At 33.3% G+C, this 27,620-nt stretch overlaps 1 protein-coding gene across 31 annotated transcripts in view; it reads right to left on the reverse strand.

Moving 5' to 3' along the window:
• The window catches only part of LOC139989615 (uncharacterized), a 92,271-nt gene that overhangs the window by 26,634 nt on the left and 38,017 nt on the right, over positions 1-27,620 (reverse strand). For 19 of the 31 annotated variants that reach the window (XR_011800366.1, XR_011800365.1, XM_072008067.1 and 16 more), the window contains 15 exons: positions 20,534-20,662; positions 18,264-18,369; positions 15,496-15,573; positions 11,598-11,822; positions 10,481-10,641; positions 9,599-9,810; positions 8,943-9,147; positions 8,431-8,445; positions 6,704-6,893; positions 6,171-6,306; positions 5,744-6,074; positions 5,465-5,668; positions 2,867-3,108; positions 2,681-2,732; positions 1,894-2,121 (listed from right to left, as the gene is read on the reverse strand). Coding sequence is in view for 29 of the 31 variants with exons in the window: in XM_072008067.1 (XP_071864168.1) it covers positions 1,894-2,121; positions 2,681-2,732; positions 2,867-3,108; positions 5,465-5,668; positions 5,744-6,074; positions 6,171-6,306; positions 6,704-6,893; positions 8,431-8,445; positions 8,943-9,147; positions 9,599-9,810; positions 10,481-10,641; positions 11,598-11,822; positions 15,496-15,573; positions 18,264-18,369; positions 20,534-20,662 (2,514 nt within the window). In the remaining 2 variants the exon portion in view is untranslated. The other 12 variants (XM_072008071.1, XM_072008054.1, XM_072008072.1 and 9 more) reach the window with 9 other exon arrangements.

Below are 27,620 nucleotides of genomic sequence, written 5' to 3' on the forward strand. Positions count from 1 at the left end.
TAATTTATAAAATATTTATAATTTATAATATTATTGATATTTACGAATAGCGAATTGAATCGTAATGAAAAAAGAACTGTTAAATGGCGTGAGTTTATCTTGTTTGTATTTTTGGAATAACAAGTTTCACCATTGTCCATATAAATTTTTAGTGTGAATTTTCACCATAAATTTTTTATGAAAATGTGTTATTTTTCAGATAAGAATGTCGGAATAAGTGTATGCGACAACGACAGCTGCTCTGTGCGTCCGCACAATTAGGCCACACAAATTTGACCACTCATGCAACGCTAAAAAATTGCAGCAAAACCTTGCTGAAACAAATTAATGGGATGTGTCGAAGAAATAGAAGACTATTAGTGGATCATTAAGTGAAGACACTGAGAGTTCGCATTATAATACAGTAGATATGAGATGTAATTGAGAGGCGATAAAATAAATAATTCATTACGTAATTAAAATAAAAGCAAGCTGATAAATTTGAAGGAATCCGCATCAGCCCTCCAGAACCTGTGAGTGAAAGTAAAAGATGATAAAGTAAAAAGATGACAAAGTAAAAGAAGTAAATGTTCTAGTGCCAACAATGTTTCATAGAGTTAACAAATTTCACAGATGTGAATCGTGTCCAGAGTCAATGCAGTGCTATACTTTCAAAAATCACCTAGACTCTAATATCAAAAAATGTATCTGATCAATAATAACATTGTAAGTAATGATTCCTGATAAAAAATATTTCCAAAACAATAATTACTGCTCTCGACTTTATGGTTTAAATTATTGTTTTGAAAATAACAAGCAAGTAGTTAAGAATTTATTTGTAGCGGTGTATAGTACATAGCGAAAATCATAATAAAACTAAGAATAGAGCGAAACTTTTATGAAAAACAGATGATATTTTCAATTTATTGAAAGAAATACAAATTGAAAGATCATGTGTGAAATATTGAAAATGATATAACATAGAAAGACATTGATGTTCTATATTTTTGAACAACTGCGAAATTTTAATCTTATAATTAACTGATTCAAATTTATAATGAACATAGGTATAAATATGAAATAATAATAAAGAATAAAGTACAATCTTGCAGAAGTGTACAATTATTTTCAAAATTATATTGCTTAAATTGCACATGAAACAACGTTAATATTTTATATCACATTTTTTTATTTATTTTCGATTTTCGGCTTATGCTCGTTATATCAACGGAACAAATAAAGAAATTAATTTGATCAAGCAAAATAATTATTATATATTATATTATAATAATAATATAATTTATTTAAATTATACAAATAACACACAGTTTTGCAAATACTAAAAGCCATATACAGCTATTAGCATCTTAATGTTTAAGCACTTTAGTCAACAACAAACTAAAGTGTATCTATTTTTCATTAGTTTAATTTACATATAATATGCAACAGTTGAAACACTAATAAAGGATCATAACTGCCTTATTTAAATTCTACAAGTTATACGTTTAATTAATATAATGGAGAGAATATACATTTATATACAGATAATATATAAAAGTATATTGAAAAATCATTACGTCTATTTGCATATCGAAGTAGACTATAGCTAGGAACACGATATCACTAAAAAGCGAATTCTTGAGAACTATTTAGCACTAGCGACTGAAATTTTATCAATAAGTGGTTAATATAAGTTGTTCTGTAACAAAGCGTGACCATTATCGCGTTAAATTAATCATGCTGCTAGAGATTCTTTGTTCCTTTTGTAAAGAAGTATTATCGTAAATGATGATTTCCATAAGTCGCGTAATGAATGTAATTTTTTATTATTATTATTATTATTTTCTGAAGTAGCTAATCGAAGCACGGCCCCTCAACCCACCATTTTCTTCAAGAAAAGCTCAAATTACTTACCAGAAACTATTTTGTTGGCGTCTGCGATCACCCTCTGTCGTTTTTTGTCTTTGTCGTCAACTTCATCGCGTGACTTTTTGCTCATCGTATCGGCAACGTGACATTTATGCTCGAGAAATTCGGCCATTGTGTCCCCTAATTCTTTCTCTTCGCTTGCGTATTTATCTTTGATGGGGGTCGAGGTTCCATTGAATACAGTGCCGTTTGTGATCGTGACATGCTGTATCGCTGTTAAGTGCGAAAAAAAAAAAAAAAAACGTGATTTAAATGCCGTGAAAAATTCAGGCTTTATTAAAGCTCCAGAGCAATATATACAGGAGAGGAAGGGGATCTGTTAGAGAGTATTATCACACACACCCTGAATAGACAACAACTTAATAACTATAGAAACCGATTTTTAATTTCGTAAATCGTTATTGAGAAAAGAAACAATATGTGTTTCATAAAATATCGCTGAAGTTTCTGAAATGAAACTTATGAATGTGCAACTGCAGCAAGTATGGCGCTATGTAAACAGATGTTACAAATAGCGATATCATTAATGTGCTTTCTAAGAAGTGTGAGGCGAAACTTATGATTTCACATATTTTTTCTTAGCAATGACATGAAAAAGGAGCCGGCGTGTTATTCATAGAAATAATACAGGCAGTGATGTCATATCCTTTCTGGAATTATAATCGGACAACGTTAAACGTCGTTCAGTTTCAAGAATACTTTCTTTATCATATCAGAAAGAGTTTAACTTATGTATTGTAATTACTTAAATCACATAATATAAAGTACATACATGTATCGTGTTTAGTATCACTGATATTGAGGTCTTCCATGGATCCAGATTCCTAAAAGGAGAATAAATTACTTCGATGAAGATGCACTCTCGAATAAAATAATAAAATACATAACTTTAAGAATAGAACATCGATGTAAAATATAAATTACATCGCGATACTAATTGTTTCTCCAAAATACAAACCTTGCTTTTGTTGTAATCATCATAGTCAGGATTCATCTTCGGATCCATCGTTGCATCACGGCGAAGAGAAGTGTCCCTTGAAGGACCCAATTCTTCTTTTAAGGAATCAAATCCAGGTTGATCTAATCGAACTCTCGCGACGGCCTTTTCTACGTCATCAGTGACCAATTCGACATTGAATATACACTTTCTTACAATGTCCTCGCGGCCAATTTTGTTCAATGCTTTTTCCAAAGTATTGCCTACAAATACAAATATAATGTTTAAATAAAGCAATAAATAATAACATACACGCTTCCGCTCATAAGTTTGGAGCGTGTTACGATATCAAAAGAAATAATGACTTTTTAAGTAAACAAATATTTTATTTATAATATTATTCTTCTATAGCAAGCTGTAATTAATTCTATTTAAAAATGAAAGTTAGGATTATAATACTTTTGTTATTTTATTTTATTATTCATCATCGCTAAACTATAGTTTAGCTTTAAAATGTAGAATTATTATATTATTATTATAAATGTAGAATTCTTATTGCTGAGGAAACTACACGAAAAAGATTGTATCGTCCAAACAGCAAAAGGTGGCCCAATTTTTTGAGCGGAAGTATATGTTCAATCTTAATTCTTCGATTAAGTTTTTATTATTTTAATTAAAGGTTTTAATATTTCTTTGTTTTTATTACACAGAAGTACACGCATCTTTCTGTAATAATAAAGGAATAAAAATAACAGTTATATTATTAATCTGAAAACTAGGAATTTTTACTTATTAGATATATCATTGAAATTACATTACAATTTAAATACTTGGACGCTATAATCGCGGTTTTATTTGTGTATTCGCTCTAAACACAGAAAGATAGACGTAAAAAGATTGAATCTTGATACGAGAAATTATCGAAATTATATGGTCGTAAAAGATCGCCGTACAACTGATAAAATATTTTTGTCAATCTCGTCACACTTAGTGAGTACAAAATAACGCTGACGTAACAGCAATATTAAATATGTATTTATGCTGCTGGTGGAATCAGATGCCTAACGAATTCATTTCTTTTTCTTCAGGTGTAACACAGAAATTCTTTTACCGTCCCAAACGTTTTATTTTTGGCATCAATAATAACTTTTTAAAAATAATTGGTCAATCTCGCACACTAAAGAAAGTTTATTTATATTCACGTCACTTCGGAAGAACTTTAAGGATGTATTTTCCTTGCTAATGGTTGTCCTTGACCTAATACAGACCTGAAGTTACAGTAATCTGACGTCTTTGACAATGTGGCCGCCTAAACAATAACGACAGTTCACTGACGTACGTGTTAGTCGCTTCGTTTTGATATTCTTGATATAAAGATATAAACATTTTTGCGTTTATGCCCTCGCAAGAATAAAATAAATAAGAACGTTCGAATAAATTGAACAGATTATTATAGGAACACGGAACTTGGGAAACGACCGAATGCACTATCACTTTCACTGTATTCTTCTTGAGATGTCGCGTACTTCTGTTTGTTTTAACCGATTGCAGAACAGAAACGATGTGCTACGTGCATTTCTGCTGTATATCAGCGTCATTAATACTGGTAAAAAAAGAGGGGGAAAGCAGTCCATAGGTTTATGTCAGGCATAATAATGCCGGATGAGATCACCAACTACGTTGCTCCTCAGATTCCACGCGTCTTAGTCAAACGCGCCTGCCTGATTAATCGACCTTGCCAAGAAACAGGTTCTGTTTAAATTTTACTATATATTACTATATCTAATGTTTACCAACGGACGTGGCTTCAAGAAAAAGAGCTATTCTATTAAGATTTATCCTGATGCGCAAAAATGTTGAAAACAAAATTATTTACGAAGAAAATCCGAAGTAACTGAAACTGAGATAACCGAAGTAATCGTAACGGGATTGTAAATATAGCTTAATGAAAATTTCGAAATGAAAGCGTGAGAATGGTAGAATTATTAGAACTCCAAGAACTGAATCATATCGAATCGAATCGAATTGTAAGTGTATTTATAAAGATGAAATAATGGAAATCAGCAACAGCGCGTGTTTCGACATCGACAATGCTTGTTTCGTTATCGCTCAATTAATGAAACGTCGTCAAATAATGATTAAAAATATAAATGATCATCTTAAGTTATGAGTCTTATCGTATATATAAAAATTTCTCTTTGGTCATCAAGTATTCAGATGTTCAAAGTCTATTGGAACGTCGAAATGAATATGTTACTTGCATAAATATAATCGACTATTCATTGATAATATTTTCGAGAACAAAGACACGACGGTCTTATTAATAAACAATTCTAAAAAACATATTTAGATTGCCAGTATATAAGTTTGTAATATTCTTAATCGTCTTAAGTATTTACGAAAACAGTGCTTCATATGATAAAAATCTTGGCATTCGAGTTAATTACGGAAATTAATTGCAAGGTACAAGGTGTTATGAAAACTTATGTCGACGTTATATAAGGAGCATCGGATGATATGAAGAAATCGGATTCAACATTCTAAATGAAATTTTAGATTTTAAATATTCAAAAACAAGATCGATCGAAAACAATATTGTATAACGCTTATAAAGCTTACCTGTAGCTTTGTTTCCATTGCTCTGCCAAACTTTAAGCATCGCTGCGGCTTGCTGGGCTGGTTTATTCGCATACTCTTGTTTAATCGTTGATACCTCGTTCGGCGGAATATTTAACTCTTCCGCGAGTTTTTCCCAGTCTTTATCCAACAGATTTGCGATATCAGTCAACCGAATGGTTGCTCTGTGAATAGCGTCTGGACGACCTACAGACACAATTAACGTCAATGATTCATACAAGCTCGGATTTCTTTCGTAATCAGCGTGAGAAATTCACGTACTTATGCCGCCGTCGCGTAGAAAACTATAATTCTTCGACAGCTCTAACAAATCCACCTCCGAGGCAGCGGGTTCCGAAGAAATTTTCTCTGGCAATAAAATATTTAACGTGCAAATCGGCGTCTGCGGCAATTCGCCCTTAGGAACCTTCGGCTCGCTCATGAACATTATGCGACCCATCATATCCGCAGCGTCCGGATCCTTTATTCTCGCCGTGAACGGAACTCTATTCTCTTTGAATGCTCTGAACGGCAATTGAAGCTGCTCGCCGCTCTTCAATACTGGCACAAGGTTACCCGAAAATTCCATATACTGTGTTTTACCTTCCAGTACCTATGGGAACGTTTCCATGGCGATTAATGCGTGTTAACAATGCAGTAATTACAACGAACGATTCACGTAATTTCTTATGTACATATATGTATTTACCTCGACGTCTCGGCTCTTCGCAACTTCCGTGAAGTGCTCTTGATTTTCTAAAGTCTTATCTTCTTTATCGTCGGTCATACAAAATACGCGCAGCCTTGCCTCCAGTGGATCTACTCGCTTTGCAAATACTACAAATCTGAAGACGAAATAGGTATCGGTAACATTTCCTGTCTAAACGTGATTGTAATCATGCAGGTAAAACGTAATCGATTTGATATTACGAAACAGAGTCTGCACTGATCAAGAACACTATCTCGTTCTACGGTATACCGATATATATTATAAAAATCGGAATTCTCTTTCTATAATAGAAAATTGGTGTTCGAAGGAACAGATACATGGAATGAAATGAATATTTCTATGAATAATCGTCACTAGGTGATGCACTACGCAAGCTAAGCGAGCTCTCTCCTTACTCGTCTTACCCCGGCATAGAAACGATATCCGATTTTTAGAAGAAATGTTCTACCTGCGATTACAGTACGGATTATTTGTCTTTTACACGATTAATCTTAGGTACATCAAAAACGTACTTAGCCATAAAAGGTACATGTGTCGCGTGTGTGTATAACTCCGTAGCCATTTTCGTGGCTTCGGAGATATTCCGACAATCCATTAACCAGAAGCGAGCAGATACCGTGGTAGTAAAGGAAACGCAATCTTTCACGAACGTCAATGGCGTCGAACCGGTGACATCCTCCCAGACTGCCCGAGACTGACCCCCTGAACGACATACATACCAAGTCCAATAACATTATTAAAATATGTCCGTGCTGCGAATGGAGAATCGGCAGAAGTGATATGTGTGGGATATCAAATCCGATGCGACCGAGATTAATTACAATACGACGCTTTTAGCCCGGGATATTCGCGTCTGCCCTTTGATTGTCGAGTATTTTGTACACTACGTCTTCTACGTTCTCTAGTTTCGTAATGGAGTAAAGAATAATTAAAGATTGAAATATTGAAAAGAAACTTAGATAAATGAAATTGAATAAATCTGCAGAAGCCGTTATAGAGAAAATATTGTTTGAGAAAACAATCGAAGGGCTCGTACAGTTACATTGGAATTGTAATACATTGGAGTGGGAGGAGTTAATCTTGCATTCTGTGTCAATGTTCGTTTAAGTCGTAATTAGGACAAGCAATAATCTTAAATTCCTCTCATAAATCAGATTAACGTGACACTAATACCGGGCTTAAAGTATCAAGAAACGCGAATACTTATTAATATCGTTATAATAAGAAACTTTTAATTATCGGAAGATATTGTGTAAAAAAAATATAATCTTATAATAAATATGTAAATATAATTTTCTTTTGTAAGATGTAAAGTAATTAGTACGACGAAGACTACGTCATTTCATGTTGATTCAATGATATCCAAATGAATTTTTTCACTTTTAAAAACAGGAAAAATTTACATATTTGAACAATCAATGTCCTTGCGTGACGACACGAACAGGAAGAGAAACATTAAAACAGGATAGTTCTCTTTTGTCATACGAAAACAGTAAAAGAGAACCAGTAAAATTTGTATTTAATATCGGTCACCATAAGTGCGTTGATGTACGTGCTGTATCGTGTGTGTGGGTAATGTAAGAACCAAATACACGCTGACCGAATGATAATGCTTGCCAAATGAAAACAAAGCGTCATACATTGAAAACCGCGCAGAAAGCAAACGCGACTTGTGTGAATATGCTTTTAAATAGTAAATAAGCGATAAAAGAAAACAAAAGGGTGTAAAATAATCGTAATAAAAATCGCGACGCAATGCATGTCGAAAACATATCTTCCTGCTTTTTTTCTTTTTTTTTTTTTTTTCTTTCTTTGATCGTATAAAATGTATAAAATGTTTTTAAAATGTTTGATAATTTGTCAACCAAACAGAAACGAGAATCTCGTCAAAATATTTTTGTAGTAACAGGAGGAAAAATCAAAATTGAGTTTCATATACCCGGAAAAGCTTCGTTATACACATGTAAATAAAATAAGTACAGCGTGACTGTAACAAACGGTAAGATTAAGTAGACAACATTGTCAGTCTTTGTATCGGTAACGTGTCGTATGATACATATTATAATGATCTAAAAGTACATATATTTTGGGAACACAATTTTATAGAAGTTATAAATTACAAGCCTAATATCGAAGCGGTTACCAGTCAAACGAATGTGCTGAAACAAAAACTTTTGAAGTTAACGCTTACAATGAGCTAGGTAGTAAAATTTTATCTACGTTAATTAATAATCCATACCTAAATGACTCAATCCTAACAATATGCAAGCATTAACAATGAATCACAACAAGATATGTATACAACAATGGTACTCAACGAAATGTTTCTATGAAACATGCAGCTACCATCTCCCTTTTAAATCTCTATCCGAAGGTCTCCGGGACGTATTAATTATAATCGTACTTAAATTAATCTCCTAGATAACATATACAACCTCCTAAGTATTAAATAAAACACTCCAAACCTACTTCTTACATTGCATACCTACGAGATCAATAACAGAATAATTATTCTAACGAGATACAAAAATATCGTCAACGTAGTCCCGATGACCTGAGAACAGACGAAGATGCCTACCGCCCGCGCCATGCCTACTAAACTACAAATTGATCTTCGAATGCGTAAGAAGTCTGATAAGAGCATATATACACCAAAGGTGTTGCGGCGTAACAGTTTCAGCACTTATCGGTAAGAGATTTTCCAGTAAGACGGTACGCTGCTCTACAATATTACGTGCAAGCATATATTACCAGTTATGCTGCACAGAAGTCTCAACGTCGGTGCGTCTCCTGAATATTGATTGATCATGCCTTTGTTGGCTGCTTGCGGCACCGGTATAGTTAAGGTTATCGGTTTGTGGAATTTTCTTCGCCTTGGCTCAACGGTTACGATTGGTGATACCGCCACTCTGTTACCAAGCAACTTGGCTACAAGATCTGCTGGTATTGGATGTGCCTAAATAACAATATCATTTTTTTTTTTTTAATTTATTCTAAATTATGTCACAGATCGTATTTGATGTAATTGATTTTTCAAATATTCTATTATGTACTACATGACGTTCATCTGCTTATATCAAATTGTTCAATGACGTATGAATGCGTATAGATACTTATTACAGATTCTATGTACCTTCTATGCGTAATCTTTACGACTACTATAATCGTATATTATAACCGCATAACACATAATATATTCATAAAAGATTTTTACAAGTGTTTCAATATACTGTACGTTGGTATAACTTAACCATACTATTTAGTAAACTAAATTTGAACGCCAATTAGATATCTCACTGTTATTAAATAAATAATTATTTTCAAAATTTTAATATCGGTATTTAACGATTTCTCGTTAATTTTAGTTTTCAAAGAATAATGAAACGCATCGAGAAGAAAATAACCACCTGGAGTCCAACTCTGATCTTTTTAGTAAGAGCTGCTGGTGGGAAAACAGCCTGAACTTGTGGAACAGCCGATGAAGAAACTGTACCACCTTCTGGCCCAACTGCATGAACCTCTTGCCTGATGCGAGACACTACTGCGAAGTAATGTGGGAAGTCTGCAGTGAGTATCCTTACGATTCGGGAAGTTTGGAGATCCTCGAGCTGGCTTAATTCTGCGAAAATATTTGTACATATTTCGTTAAGTTACTTACACAGGTAATGCGAAGAACTTAAATATTTTTCAAACATAGATCTTGCTAACTATCGTTATTTAAAACATTTGCGAAATCCATTATATACTCTTGTTTATAAACTGTGAGCTATTTATAACGGATATAGAGCAAATAACTAGTTGTTAAAACACTTAATAATTGTTTACATCAACAAACATTGGCAAACATTGATTATATGCTATGCTTCTAAGTATTGGTTCTTGTTCAAGACTCTCAAGATCCCAATTACACATTAGCGTTTATATTCAAGTCATTTTCTGATATACGAAAGAATATAACATGTGAACACTATTAATATTATCTCACTCTCAAGATGTTATCATTTGATACCTAAAATCTTTCTTCTACTTTTTAGATAATTAGGCTAGTACAAATAAATGGAAATGACGATTAACAGATAAGACAGTACTGTAGTAGCACTTTGTGAGGTAGATATCATGTAAGATAAATTATACAAGATTAAATATGTATATCTATCCACATGTATATACTTAAGAAATGTAACAATGAACATATTATTCAGTACGATTTATTTTAATACGAAGCAAAGAGTTACAGGATTTATGATAAACAAAAGCTAAATTGAGAAAAGATGAGAAAATAGTCGTACCTTCTCCTTCAAAGCTCTCGTTAAGCACATCTTGGACAGCCTCCTCGCTGGCTTCCAAGGTATGCTCGCGCCAAGTTTCTCCATTATCCGATCGAAGTATTACTATTTCTCGTTCCTTGCCCCGCAACGAAGCAAAGTGTGGTACTTCTATGATGACAGGTCTATTCGAAAAAATTATTATTATTGCAAAATTTAATAATATACTCATTTGTAAAATTCGGTATTCGTACATTGCATCTTACGTTCAATAATAAATTTGTCTGATCTACGAACGTACTATACGTTTGAATTTTATATCACTTTTTACAATTTAAAGATTAACATTTTTTATAAGAATTAGAGAAAATTTTTTTACAAATAGTTTGAACAGAACTCTTCAATTGTAATAATTTATCGAAGCACGACTTACGCTTCTCAGGACACGAAAATTGCATTTGCACATTAAGCTGCACTCCTTAATCGAGTACAATAGCAAACGAATTTAGGTCACCAATGGGATAATCTCGAATCTCTTTGTTACATGCCAACGTTATACTTTACGATGAATCATACGATAATTTATAGAATTTAGAACAATCTGCAGATATCGAGAAATTTTGAAGTGGGATTGCAGAGAGTTGCTATATGCGAATCTTTGTACATACTTAAAGAACAATTATCGTTTGATAAGAAGAGAAAAATATATAGTCCTATTTAAACCAACGAGGACGTTATATCTGGAAGATACTTAAACCTATAAAGAAGTTATGCTGTCAATAATGTTCGTCAATCATCGCGATATCAATACTATTTAAATGCTAATAATTAATGAATTAATTAATACGTCGCAATTGTTTCCTCAAACAAATTGAAGACAAATTTAAAAACTGTACATTTTTCATTTAATAATGCTACCTATATTCCAAAAATCAATTTTTTACAGCGACTGTATAGGCTAAAATATCATCTTAAATAAATTGTGGAAAAAATTCAGAAACTGAAAATTCTTCATTTACGTCCGAAAAATCGACGATGATTATCTGAACTAATATTAAAGTGTTATTTTAAATACGATATATCAAAAGCAAATATAAGAGACACTTCTGTATATCATATAATTTGCATATTATGTACTTACCCTAAGAATTTGGCACCCACGGGTCCTAGTTCAAGGATACGGCTAGCAAGAGCCTCCCCTTCCATCAAAGGCGGTGGGTTCGTCAATTTGTCCCTTCTTAAATACCTGCACGTAACGCGCATAGGCATTGCGGCTTTTCTAGGAGGAACGATTACACGTACACCACTATGTCTGCAGCCACGCATCGCACCACCTCGTGCATCCACCAGAAAGGAAACCAGGAAGCTATCATTTATACAATAAACATAGTTATAAAGAAAATTCACGTGTCGATCGCAGAAACAGAAAGGTACATATCGCCTTAGCTTATAGCATTACGATATGTCGACAGAGAAAAAGACTTGAAAATAAGAGCAATCATTGCATGGGGGCTAATCATTATTTGGACACGTACTCATAAATCATTATTCAACACTATTACATACGAATATTGTGCGAACATTTGGCCGTTCGATAAATAATACGATCATGCTAACTGCTTCGCTTAAGTCAAACCAATTATAATTAAAGAAAAAAAAAATATTTTTACTAATGTGTACACATAATATTTACACTAATCTAGATCCTTCAAAGAATTAACACGGCTTTTTCGGCACATATTTGAAATTTTATATACATATCAAGGTAACGTTACGTATAAAAATAGTGCTAATTCATCGAATACTTTATCATAATATCTATATCATTTCTAAACGAACGAATAAGTATTTTATAATTAGTCTGTTTTTAATGATTCGTAGTAAAAATATTTTAGAAGGCCAATTAAAACAAACGATTGAGTTATCACATAAGCACGCCAAGCCGAAAAGCAACGTTCACGATAAATTTTTACTAAAAGCATAAAGTTAAATACAGAAATTATTCTTAATCGTGTCAGGTCATTTTGAAGGCGGTTTTATGTATACGGCGTAGTTATTAAATGTTTCAATTTGTTCCGTAAACGTTACAAAAAAATTATATATGCTTTGGATATGATTTATTGCTGCGTATGAGGGGTAACTGTAAAAAAAAAAGAGAAATAAATTAATTACAAGACAACAGTGTGCAAAGATAAGTTACATGAGAAATGGAGCAAATTAAATTTTAAATCAGATAACTAAAATAGAAACAGTACGGCTTGTGAGCTTGTGTGAAGGATTTGCTGTATGAATATTCTATGTCTGCAAGCGTAACGCTAATTAACACTGAATACTATCATAAAAAAAGTAAAAAGAAAAGGAATCATAAAAATTGGTTTAATTGAAATTCAAAGATCCATTCGATTGCTTCCTATTGATTGCTGATTGATGACTGTGCTGGAGGACGAGTTCCATAATGAACCTGAGAATTATTCACAGAGATGTTGCATACAACGTGTGCACAGTGAATATAATTGGTGTAAATAATTCAATATTTCATTTACATCCAACGTAATGAAACGTCTTCACGAATAACATTCTTCTTTTCTCGTGTATTAAATAGTCTAAAAATATCGATCATACATAAATTCTACGAAGGTTGTTCAAGTGAGATGATGTAATAGAACTCTTCAATATACATCATGTTTCTGGAATATATTATAGCTTTTAGCTATGACAAACAGATGATGCTTAATACATATTAAGCGTTGTATTTACGTAGATTTCAAATTCTAGGAACAATTTTCAACTATAAATAATGAAAATTTATTGATTCTAAAATCGAGACTTTTGGCAACATTTATTTGTAATGAAACATAATTTTTGTTGTAATTCATATTATCATATCATCAACATATTTCCCCTGAGATATGTTATTATTTCAATTTTCCCATTATTTTATCGCATAAATTTGTAAATCTTTTCGATTTACGTATATTCATTGTGCACTAAAATATTCTGTCTAAGAATACTAAAACTTGAGCGACTACGGGTATTGTGCGTTCAAAGGAAACGTATCAAGAACATAAATCAAATTGAAGAGCGATATGGCAAGTAGCAGAAGCTAAGATTCAAGAGAAGATCACTTACTTTCTCCACTGTGGAATTCTGCGAGTAGCGCAAATAAAATAACAGAGAGGATCGGGAACAAAATAAAAAACGCGTTAGTATCCATTCGTTCATAAAAATGGTGGTGAGAAGATGACGACATAGATGGAGTCGAGATTCTAAACTAGCGCAACTTTACAGATTTTCGAATATTTCTGTTGTCATTTCTTTCCAGCACGTTCGCATAACTTCGTTCTCTTGGACGTTCTTAAACTGCCTCCGTGCTTATCATGATGATTGTTTCTCATTCAATTTTCGAAAACCCGCAATCATCACACGCAAGCCACTTTTCTATTATACAAAACTACAAAAATGGGGAGCAACAATAATAATTATGTATTATAGTGGAGACGCAACGAGGTCACATCATTCACACTCTGCGGAAAATAGGTATACGTTAGGGTGGCAACGTAAAATCGATTGTTCCGAAATCTGTAATATCTTCTTTTCAATTCGATCAAATGATTTTTCCTTCATCGCGCAAAGCACATAAAAATAATTCTTTCTACGTTGCTCATAGTATTATAAATATATCGTCAACAGATTTCGTTACATATGCAAAAAATAGCTCAAACTTGTCATAAAGGGAGAAGGGAGAACAATGATACGAGCAGCAGCCACTATATCATAAAAATGTGTCCAAAATGGTTAAACTATCATTAAACTAGAGGACGAACGATTCTCTTCCTGTATCTACAAGAGCACTTTCAATCTTTATCACAATATTCCATTATTTACTAAACAACTATTATTTTTATATTCAGTTATTCATAATTTAGCTAATATGTTCCTTTCAATTATATTTATGTTCCACTAAGTTAATTGTTCAGTGTTATGCGTGTCGAATTTATTGAATTCATTAGTAAATCCAGGTCTTTTTCGCAAAATAACGTCAATATGTTTTACGAATGAAAACAAGAAATAACAAATACAAACATAGACTCGTAGTAATTTCATTTAAGAAAGGAGATATCGACGAATCGGCTTTTCAATACAATAGCTCAACAAGTATTATCAATAGCTTGAAAACGATCGATCGGTGCTTAATATGAAATGTCACGCTATTGGAATAAATATTTCATATGTATATTTAGAATCTCTACACGCTAAAGAAGAGATATACTAATACAGAAAATACAAAGAATTTGTGTCGTGAAACGAATAACAAATTCATATTGTGATAAGTGCAATTTTTTATTAATAAAACATGTCCATAAATATGAACAATAGAAGTAAAGTATGGGAATTGAAGTTTAATTATCGTTAATTTATATCGAACGAAAAACCAGCTCATTATAACTTCGTATTTCTGTTATAATTTTTAATAATACATTTATACAAAACTACCTTTAGATAAATCATTTTCTTACTTTCATTCGTACAACATGCATGTACCATTTGATGGTAAAATATGAGATTCTAAATGTAATATTTAAATCCCATATTAACATTATGACATATTACATATTGTTGTGCAGTTCCTTAAGAAATTATTAATTAGACTGGACTACTGTCTTTGACCATGATCCATATTATATATATAATTTATCGTATGAAAAGAATATATGAAATAAATACAAATCATCAACAATTATAAACGCAATTATAAAATTTACAATTGAATAAAAAATACGATTATCTATAGAATTTATATACACGTTTTAAAATTGTAATTTGCTTTGCTAAAAGATCACAAGCCACTTCGAATCAACATGACGTTTGGACATATTATAATGTAATAGACACAGACATAGTACTTTGTGTACGCGAATGTAATGTGTTTTCCGTCATGTGTTCGTTTTATACGTACGATTCTTTTTCTATATCTAAATATATTGTATATAAAAACGCCTAAACACAGAAAGGAGAGTAATAAAAAGGGCATGGTGTACCTGTCCCTCCACATTCCTTGTCCTTTCGACATGGTACCAAGAGCTGCCAGCGATGTATTTAGGGACTCTAGGGACGCTCTGATCTCAGAACAAAATCTAGTATGATTATGGATAAAAAATTCGTTTCATGCGCATGCTTACTATTTTTGTTTTTCTTTGTTTGCCGTGCACGTCGCACTTTTCTCTGCTGTTTGCTTTAGGAAATCTGTGCACTTGGAAAAACCATTCTACATTTTCAGAAACAAGTACGTGCAAACACATGTGCTCTTGTATATGGTTAAATGTATAAGGAAAACATTCTGAAGATATAAGAAGGTAACTCGAACAAAACGTTATTTGTCCGATACGATAAGTATCCTGTCCTACTAAACGCAAAGAGAGAAAACATTGAAAATGTAAAATACAAAAGTACCATTGTATTAAACATACTACTCTTTCTTAATTTCTTAGTAACAGAGAAAAAATTAGTTTCTAAGATATATTCAATTTGTTATTAATTTAAAAATATTTAGAAAGTATCAATGTAAAAATTAATATCAATATCGATATAAAGAACAAAAATATTAATTTTACACCGTAATGTTTCATTTGACAGTACTCGTCTAATATTTAGCATTATCGCATATTTCTAATAATATTTAGAATAAAATATAAAAATGTGTGATTTGTTTACTTCGTGTTTAGTAGAACCTTATACTATGTACTTGTCTATTCCTCGATTAAGTACGAGACCTCTGAAATTGTAACAACCCGCCTGTTATTAGTAAGGAACATGGTATCCAATTAAATTACACCATCAAAGAATCGTTCATCCCAAAGATATTTCAAGAACAACATGCTTATTAACTAGATAATCTAATATTGCTACGAGCAAGACAGGATGTAAACGAGGGCACCAAGCGGTTGGCTCTTGTTTAGCTGGTTGGCCGATTACATAAACATTGAACTGAACATTCTGAATAGAATTAAAAAGAAAGTAGGTAAAAAATAGCTTGCTGTGAGAGATATGATGTGTAACAGAAAACTGATTAGAGTTCAGTTACTGGTTTGATTCTCGTTGGCTCCATTTGAAACATTCCGTGACAGTCCCCGCGATGACAGTTACGCTGTTATGTTTTCATTATGTTCGCGATTATGTAACAATGAATTATGTCAATTATTCCGTATGTCCCATAATAGCCTCTTTACTTTCTACGTAAAGAAAATTTAACGTAAAACAACGTTATGGAAAGCTTTGAAATGCAAATTTCCGATTGTCGCGTAGTACCCTTTTACGATCCACTAAATTTTAACATTTTTATTTTATTATTTATCAGTTTGATGCGGTCAATGTATGAACATGTCAATTTTGCTATATGTACGTCGTTATATGATAAAAAGGTATTTTTATACGCCATACTTCGTTAGTTTGTCTACGCTAAAAAATACGTGAAGCCAACTAAAAATTAATTTAGAAGAATTTTGTGAAAATAGAAAGTTCAAGCTCATTTTATGCGGCTCTCGTAAATATAAATTCTTACAATCCTGTACCACATTTTGTTATTATATATCAGCCAATGATCTAGGTTAATTAGAGCAGGAGTCTTTCACCAATGCACACCGTATCACACTATAATACACAATATTATTGTTTCATGATATGAACATTGTTATTGTTCTCTTTTTTATGTACGCTACTGCTTGCGTACTATATGCTTCTACGTTCTATATACAATTTCGAACTGTATCAAAATTACAATAGACGTTATTTCCTATAGGTGTGTATAAATAGAGTTCCGACAACTTTTTCCAATCCAATACGACAAACGCCAATTATAGCCTTTTGAGAGAAACAGTTTTCCGATACTGCGATTCTTGCCCAATGAAATGCATTACGCCAACTTTAACGAAGAACGTATTTCAATAACACAACAAAGCTTTTGTGTAATTATCTTAGATTATTAAAATAATCTGTGTTATAAATTCAGTTATATGTAGCAACGAGCTTTTTTTTTTTACAAGCATGAGAACTTAAAGATTCAACATACATTTTTTATATATTATATTGAATTTCGACTACAGCTTGAAGTTCGTGTTAATCTGTACATATTTGATTTGTATCTTATTTACGTTGCGCAATTATTAAGTATTAAAACAAACCATGCAAATATAGAGATCGGCTTCGTTGACTTTCTATCTCGGTAATTCAGTTAGTAGAAGTCGGATCGAACATCCTCTTTAATTCGTCGTGCATGTATAATATGTATACTTCGCAAACAATTTCCAATTCAATAGATGACGATGCAAATTTTCAACTGGGAAAATTTTCATAAACAAGAAAGATCGATCTGAGAATAATCGAAGAGAATTTGGAAAAATTTCGAACACCTTCGCAAACTCTGCAAATTAGAACCAATTGAAACGTATTCCAATATGTTGTAGACAGATCTTACAGATATGTCTTTGCCCGATAAAATACTTAAAAACGCAAGTAGTTTAGATATATTCTTAAATATGCCAATGGGGTAAGTTGTATAGTAGTTAAAAAATTTTTATCAAATACCACGGTATATGAAGATAATTCCAAAGGATTTACAAATTAAATAGATTATAGCATGAATATAAATATACAAATTTTGTCAAGCACTTTATGATACAAAAGAGTTGCTCAGAGCAGTATTATACAATTATGAATGAATAATACAACCTACCCTAAATTGTACAATTGTTTGACTAGTGTTAGATGAGTGGTGTTTATAGAATAAGAGGATGAATAAATTAATACATACCCGACGTGTACTGGGTGCCTATTAATATCAACATTGTCTAGTTTGAGATTGGCAGCGTTTGTACGTTGATAATTTTCTTTTGTGATCATCTCGGTTATCATTGGTGCTATAAATCAAATTTATTATTAAACATGTAACGCTTCCCTTGTATTAAATACGTAATATGGAAATGATTAACGCGAGCTATCACGTGGATGCATTTTAGATATCTTCAATGAAAAATTTATCAAGTATGGATATGCTTTTATTGTTCTTTTAAGTGTTTTCCTGTTTAATCATTCGGAATACGACGCCCACCATAACTTTGGTCGTATTATTCGTAATTACATACTCTACTCGTATATACAAGAAAATTGTGGAAAGTTCAAGTCGTTAGCGTAAAGATTTTAATATCTACTATTAGCTGCAAGATTTTTGAAGACAGAAGAAAATGGAACGTATTGTATTAATTCGAAAAATTCGAAAATTAATAATATAAACGTTAGGTGTGACCATTGTAAATAGTTTTCGTAAAAACTGTTTATAAATGAAGTTTAGAAATATGTTATGTGGGAGTTATAACGCTAATGAATAAAGAATAAAAAACAAGATCTGAAGCGAAAATAATGCTAATAATCTATATACTTCAATAACGCATCTTTTGCGTAAGAACACATAAAATGCATCGTGTGACGCGTAATAAAAGGCATTCGTTCGGAAATGAAGAAACTAAATTTCTTTTAGAGATAGACGGATGCAATATGAAATAAATTTCATTGCGTGACGAAAAATGACAGGTCGAAGTCAACTGTCTTGAACAAAGTACTGCTTATGTATACCGTTTCTTTAGTCGTCCTATTATTAGAACAACAATTGCGTGTTACTTATTACATACATTATCGAAAAAAATTATCGGAAATGACGGAGAGTTGTAATACGTAAATAAATCGTATCCTTGCATCACATTCTAAGTCTTGATGTGCCACTTTAACATCTTTGTACATAAATGTTATAGATAATAATTATAGTTACCAAATAATTTTTCAAATAGTTTCCCGAATCTTTTGATCGTACAACGAAAATTTAGCTCGTTCGAGTTCACTCCTTGTACATATATATATATTTTTTTTTTGTATATAAAAATGTTACAAACAAAAGAGAAATCCATATACGTTGAATAAACAATAGTTCTAACGTACGATTAAATAAATCCGGAAGTGATAAATACACGCCTTTGTGCAATTTTCAAGACACTATCTATTATCACTGCACCAATACAAACAACCAACACTTCGAGCATCTTTTGTAAAGCAAGACTCATTAATTTATGACCCTCCATCGTCTCGAATGACCTTTCATTATACCTTGTTGAACTGTACAATCGCTACCGCGCAAAGGATAAAAAACACAGCACTCTACTTAAAAGAAATTAAATTGCCCTTGAAACCTCTTCCGTTTCTAGGAGCGCAAAATTAATTCTCGTTTTGCATTTTCCGTCAATAAGCTGTACTATTGATTTAACTAGATACTGTGTCGTAATATAAGAGAAAAACGAATAAACGCAATATATCTCTATACAAGGTAGACAAAATAAGCAAAATAATATTCAATTAATTTCGAACTATAAAATACAGAAAATAGCATTAAAGTATAATGAAACATTATTATTAAATAATATTTTTGCGTTATATGAAATCAAATATTACCTGCTTACTATTCTTGTGTTATTTTATTCTTTATACTCTTATAGCACAAAATGTAAAGGTTTAAGCGTTTGAACTCTAGAAATTTTTATCAGCATTCCATAGTAAAATCTTTTTCAATCAAAACTTTTGTTAAAAAAAAAAAGAGTGCAGAACTTGTCACATTTCTCATCTTTTGTCGACGATAACAATACAAGAAACAATATTTATATTATCATTATTGCTGTAGGAGCATTAATGGAGTAGAAAGGATTAATTAATAATAAAGATCGATGTGATAATTAAATATCTGATATCGTTTTGACAGAGGTTTGAGGCTATCCTACCTTTGAATCACGCAATCATCAAAATTGATACATCCGGATGTAAGCCTCATATTTTTGGAATATTTTTTCCAAAACGACACGGTTAACATTTAGAAGCCTCGATTTTGACGATGTTCTTTAGAGTTTGAGTAAATGAGATACTATTATCAGCTGAATAACGGACGTATTCGCGAAAACCTTGCGCAAAAATCTACATAAGTAATTGTACGTTATAAGAATAATGAATTTGCAACAGGAAACATGAATTTCATGTAATTCTTACCTCCGGAATGTCGATTGTCTCTCTCGTCATCTGTCACGTTGACGCGCATCGAGTCATCCCCCATGGATTTCATATCGTCAACAGTCATGTATCGATATTGCTGTTGGTCGCTAAGCATCGGATCTTCACCTATGATAAACGTAAAGTGCGAATTATAATCATCGGTAAAAATGACGCAAGCGTGTTTGCAAGAGCCAAAAAGAGGTTCGTAAAAAATCTAAAGTACTGTCGAACTTGCATGAAAACAATATGAAAACGTGGTGAAATATTATGCACCAACGTAAACAAATGAATATGAGAGCCTGCAAATAAACGGAAAATCATTGCCATAAAAATTATCCCAGTCAAGCTTAAAGAAGCAAAATGAAATATCGTGTCATTATGTACTCAAGAGTGTTCGTTATTTTGGCCTTACTCGGAGCCTTAGAATATTAACGACAAACAAATGAGACTGTGCACGATGTGTCAATGACCGTCCAGAAGTTTATATTCGTGCGAACACTTTTCATACCTGAATGTATGAGTCGAAAATAACAAACATTAAATATGGTTCCCACTGCATATATGCAGAAAAAACACTTTTAAAAAACGCTGCTTAAATCGTATCAAGAGACTTCGAGTTTTTCACGTTAGGGAGATAACGCTTGTAATCTCAGTTACACGAAACATATAACTCATACAAATATTTGAGTAATTCTCTGCGACAATTCTCCATAATCAATTCGTTCGTAGTTAATTCGATTAAAATGGAATTTGAATAATTTTTCACGTATCGTTTCCTGTTTGCTTATCGCACACATTCGCATATGTATATAATCACAAACGATTCGTTGAGAATCGTCGAACGTGTTTGCAGATACTATTAAATTTCTACCTTTGTTCTATGGTTCGATCGTAAAACGCCGTAAACGTGCGATGAAAATACTTCAGGAAAGAACTAGAAAGAAACGTGAGCGTATAAATGAACGCGTACAAATAGTATCGTATTTTTCACGAGACTGAGATCTACTCGCTTATCCAATCGTTTCATACAACTTTAAACATGCCTTATCAGATATGCCAAGAATATGGAACACAATTATCTAATAAATGGTCAACCTACAAATTTACAACCCACGTTGAATAACGCCACTGTAAAGACTAAATTAATCTGGCACAAACGAAATTATACATCGTTTCCTACTCCATCTTAGGAACGTAATGTTGTCAACTTCAAAAATAAATGTACGCAAATTAATTACAAACATTGCGACACTGTTCGAAGAAGATCATAGTATAGCGAAAAAATATTAGTAACGAGAACGCCAACGTGGTTCGTTCCTTTGTATATGACAATGCTAGTGATCAATTTTAAGTTTTCCATTTCTCGTTCGATGACGTTTCAGGGTCTAGCCGTACGCATGGAAATGATGTCACTCGTTATCTCGAGAGCTGCCTGAAACCCGTGACTGTGGAATCGATAACATCTAAAATTAATAGAAACACGAAGCAACTGGTCCACAACCGTTAGGCACATGGAGAAACTATACCGCGAAAACTCTAATTTTAGAATTGTTCAAGGACAGCCTACCGAAGTAATTCTAAAACATTCTAAGCCTCTAAGCTTCTATCTACGAATAGTTGACCTCATAGGCAGTGACCTATATCCTCCTGAATACACGCGCGCCTGTGAAAACTAACTATGTAATCATGTCGAATCTTGTTGAATGCAGTTAGACCGGCTCCGTCATAGACCAGAATAGTCCTAATCGTAATCAACGAGACACTTAGTTTATGTCACGTTGCATCGGTGTTAATCGAATTCTCGATTCCACGTATCGCGAGCACCATCTGTTTTCGTCGATCGATCACCGCCGCCGAGAAGCACCAAGTAACTTCAAAAATAGTATCACTCACTACGAGAAAACTCTCTCAAATCTCAGTATATCCGTCGGTGATCGTAATGGCTGGGTATCGCCGTTCGCGGCTTTGACACTTTTAAACCAGATACTGAAGTTTCGCGCGATCGTGACGTTACGCGATTCCGTTGATTCGCGTCACGCACGTCGGCAGCGCTCGATTTACAATTGTAATAAACATTTACCGCCAGGTTTTGATCGCATTAATATCGCCGTGGTACGACCGAGCCCGTTGGCCTCGACAGAATAAATCGTGGAACATCAAAGACCTACGAAAAGAATACGAAACTATCAAATCATTTATTTTCTTTTTCTACGGTAAAGAGAACTGGTTGGCCTTGATCATTGCCCCTCCAGTTAGCGTTCACAATATCATCGTTCGCGACTTATGTCACCAACTTATGTCCGTCTCATTGTTATGTCATAAACGAGGATCACAGTCACGATCTTCATGCCGCTCAATTAAGCTGCCTAGCTGTAGCCAATCCATTCCTCTCTGTCGTTTATGGCCTGATAGTTTTAACACGTTCCGCCACCGTATTCGGTCTCGTTTGATAGATAATCGTTTGGATGCGATCGGTCGATCCCACGCGACGAATACGAATGCGCTTCCTATGACCATACACCGGCGGAACTTGAGAACTTACTTCTAAACCGGAACGATCACGTTCCGAACGGTACACGTTCTCCAAGCGGATGCTACACAAGCGTCTCGTGATACAATTCCGTGGTTACAGTATCCCACGTATCTCCGAATATCGTTTTCGAAGCACGTACGGTAGTCTGCGTGTAAATATGCGTCTAATTTTGTCCTGGTATTTAGGTTTATACGGCGAAAAAGACGTGGAAATTTATAGAACCTTCACTTTTCCCTATCTATTTCCCCGCTAATATTATTTTCACGGACGGAAATGTAAACATTTCTTCGAAATTATTGCGCGAGTGAACGAAGTTTGTGGCACCATTTAAATGTTTTGTTGCACAAACGTGGTGATGTTATTCACATATCTTATCTATATATATATTATCTATTATATATACACTTTTTATATAAATAAATTTATCTATATACTGAAAATAGATGGTTTATTCCATTCGTACATATCTCGCGTTTACACGCGTATATCCTACGAATCGTTTTGAATGAAGATACATTTGTAACGTGTGATAATATTAAACGATTAAAATATTGATTCTCTAAATACACAGGCTTGTGCAAGTATTCTAACGCTTCTAAGCATCTTTTATCAATATACCGTGTGTACGAAACATTTTGAAATTTCATCGGTGCGACTGTGATTATATTAGTAGAAGTTTAAAACAAATTTGAAATATATAGAAAAATTGCAAAATATATAGTAAAAAAGTATAAACATTCGATTATTGGTTCAATTAATAAATATTTGACAAGACTATTTTTAACACCTATTATGTGCTTAATATGATTCATTATTAATTTTTTACCAAATACACGATTACAATAAATATCTCCTAATTTCTGTATACATTTCCAGATTGACTTCAAATGTTACTAATGTGATTAGGACAGTGGTATCTCATTATAGAGCAAATAAAATTTCAAAATGATTGGCATGACATACAATATGATATGATAATCTATAGCGTGTAATCACATATAGTAGAGTCCTATTCAGTGTATTTTTAGTTGAATATATAATCATAAACTAATAGATTATGTATTTCTTAAAAAACCAACTGTTTTAATATTTCATATTTCTTTGCTCTTGACTATGAATATTTAACTTTTGTTAACACAGTCATGTCTGGAAAAACAAAGTCGCGTGCCGGAGTCTTCCATTATCACTTCGCAAGCATTGGTTATCGCGTTAAGAGTACTATATTAAACACTGTTTTTTCGATATTTAATCATTTTCATAATCAAAATATTTTTCAATATATATCTTAACGAAAGAAAATTGAAAACAAGAACAACGAAAAAATTCAATTTAATTAAAGAATGAAGACAAATTACCTGTTAGTAAACCAGTACAATGTAGAATTTCATTCACTTATGATACTTTTAGTAAATATCTTAATTTCAACACGGAATTACCGAAACCAAGAACCCTGTTTTAAATAAAGAATGTAAATATACAAAATGTTCTATATGTATGTCATGTTACGAAACTAAGACAACTTCGGAATTTACTATGATATTGTACATATCCGAACCATGTGACTGACATAACGTCTTTGCCAAATTTTGTGCATGTAAGCAACATTTTAAAACATCATATACTTCGTCCGCGCCTGCAGACATGTCAGCTTTTCCGTTTATTAATTTTTCTAAATAATAATCGAAGAGAGCACGCAAAACGTCGATTTAACGAACCAAACGAAGAACACGCCCAACCAGTAATTTAAAAAAACCTTGATCACTCACGCGATTAAAGCGAATAATAACCGTGCTAAAATTACATTAAGCTAAAGACGATCGTAAAAGAATAGATGAACATATTTACATGCGCTGTCGCTGCTCCTGTTGCTTGTACACCCGCAACACGTTATCTTCTTCGATTGCTTCTGCTTCGATCGTCCTCCTTTGGCCATTTTGACGATTATTTTTCTTTTGCACCACGACGAGAGAAAAAAACCCGCGAAATATTTATTAAACAGAGTTTCAATGAAACGCGTGGGCTGGGAAACTCACGGTATATCGAAAACACGGAGTGAAATTGTAACGATCACTCTCTTCCGTGGATAAAAGTTTAGTACATCGCCGGAACTCTGTACTCAGCCCAGTGAACACGATGTACTGACGGTGTACGCTCCGTACAGGACTAATTACATCACCGACTCAACTAGCCGTCGACGATATGCGAGTTAGGTTACACGAATTACAATTAGCGCACGTTATCGCTACGCATCCATTGATGACGTCCACCAATTGTGACCGACTCACTTCACTATCAATTCCTTCTTACTGTTTGTTTTGTCGTTCTGTGCACCATACAGGCACCGAAAATCAACAAAATGACGTGGACCGATATAATATGCACCGTTCCAAGGTGTCGTTATTACTGAAAGCCCACGTTATGCAAAACACAATACGTGTAATCACCTGATTAGATTTGATTTGTTAAATTGCATTAACCGCGCACGACCTGGATGCTTCCTTTCTTTCGCGGTATTTCGTCGCGTGCTAGCACCGGCGGGGTCAGGAACAGCGACTGCTTTAAGATTAATACAAGTTCGACGCAAGACTACCTAACAGAAACGTGACCTCATTTCATGAATCACCAATTTTATAATAGTAGCTGCCTCTGAGCTTTTCCGCTACTTTATTTACATCTCGAAGTATTTGCAACTCTTTTCTTGAACGCTAAGGAAGCGTGGCCATATGCAACTGTTGGCACTGAATGGGCTTTATCAAGACATCGTACGAACAGAAACAACCGCGTAACGTGAATACAGGATCATGATGTTGTGGTTAAGGACTACTGATCTTCTGTGAAGCATATTTGCGAACGTTAAAGAGAATCTGATGTATAATTCATCGAGAAACATATTGCGATGAGGTTTTTCTTTAGTTTTCTCAATAACATGAGATACATGACGCTCCCATTTCCTAGTTCTCTAACTATAGAAATTTTAAGACATATGATCGTTCTTCAAACAAGTCGAACGTAGTCTTAGTGTAGACAACGATGAACGTATAAAGTTCTCTGTGCTTCGCGAAGTACGCACTGCCCCATTTAAGATGTAACGTGAACGCTAACTATCGCAATTAGAATTTCTGAATCACTTTCCTGCATTCCACGCGTCGCGAACGTCGCGAAAACAAATTGCGCACCGATTTAAAAAAAAAAAAGAAACAAATTCGTTATATAAATTCTGATATTTTGGTCGTGAATCGTATTTGGCGACTTGCCAGCTAACAGGGGTTCGACTAACTGCACGAATAATATGGTACAAGATGCACACCGGCTGTTGCATAACAGCTGAAGCAGAATGCGTATAGGTACGAGGATGATACGTCAAAACAGACCATACAAGCCTACTTCTGTTCCTGTCGACTGGCATAATGATCGCACAACTCGTTATTATGCAAATTGCATTAACAGTAGTAACGCGCCCTACTTCGTTAACGTACCGTTTTCTGAATTTTAGATTCGAAAATGCGAACGCATGACCGACTTCAACGCGGCATCGTTAAATTCAACTTCACTTATTTAAAATTGTGATTAATTTCATTTCGATAATCTCGAGAAAAATTATAATACTTTTCAGAGTTTGGAAGTTCCTCTTGAATAATTTAAGAAGAATTTTCTTCTTCTTTTTTCATAAATTAGAATAATGTTAAATGTATCGTATGAATGGAATCATTACGTTGTTATAAATATATTGCATCGATAAATTCATTATATTCTAGTTGGTTGATGTTAAGCCTTGAATATTGATGGCATTTAATGCACCGTAGAGACAGAATTAAACTCTTGCTTGTATACGCTATAATATATGTAGAGTCCGTGTAAGACATTTAGATGCGACAAGTAATGAATAGATGATAATGATCTTGCTGAACTGCAAGTAGCAAGAATAGTTTCTATATATTTGCTGAGGATTCCGCGACAAATGTAATACGAAGTTATAGATGAGGACATAAATATTTAGAAAAATAAATAACATTTCACTCAACGTGTTTAATTGAAAACTTTCTTGTCCTCGTTTACAATATCCAGATATTAATTGCAATTAATATTTAATAATCAAGCAACATGGAATTAGTAAAAGTGAAAGTATCATCGTATCTTCTATACGAATCGAATATTTATTGGAATTAACGCGACTGACATTCCCGACGTACATAATATCATTGAATTTCGATAGCATTTAAAATTATTGCAGCACAACAAAAATCGATTATAACATTTAAAACTCAAAATATAAATCTCATTAACAAGGTTGTACGGCTACTACAGGTGTATCCAAGATACGGAGGGTTGCAACTTTATACAGGAAAAATGGACCGACAAGGAAGGTAAACGAAACAGAGTGTGAACAAATAACGGTTTAAGGATAGGTATATGTCTGTGCATGTCTCTGTATTTATGTTTCCACGAATGAAAATAAAAAAGAAGAATTACGATAGAACGAACTGAAAGTAGAAAATATGCGAATCTCTTGTTCAGCTTTTTCCGTTCATAAAAATCAATGGTATCGCAATA

The sequence above is a fragment of the Bombus fervidus genome, chromosome 8 (genome assembly GCF_041682495.2).
Source record: "Bombus fervidus isolate BK054 chromosome 8, iyBomFerv1, whole genome shotgun sequence".
In the NCBI taxonomy this organism is placed as follows: Eukaryota; Metazoa; Arthropoda; class Insecta; order Hymenoptera; family Apidae; genus Bombus; species Bombus fervidus.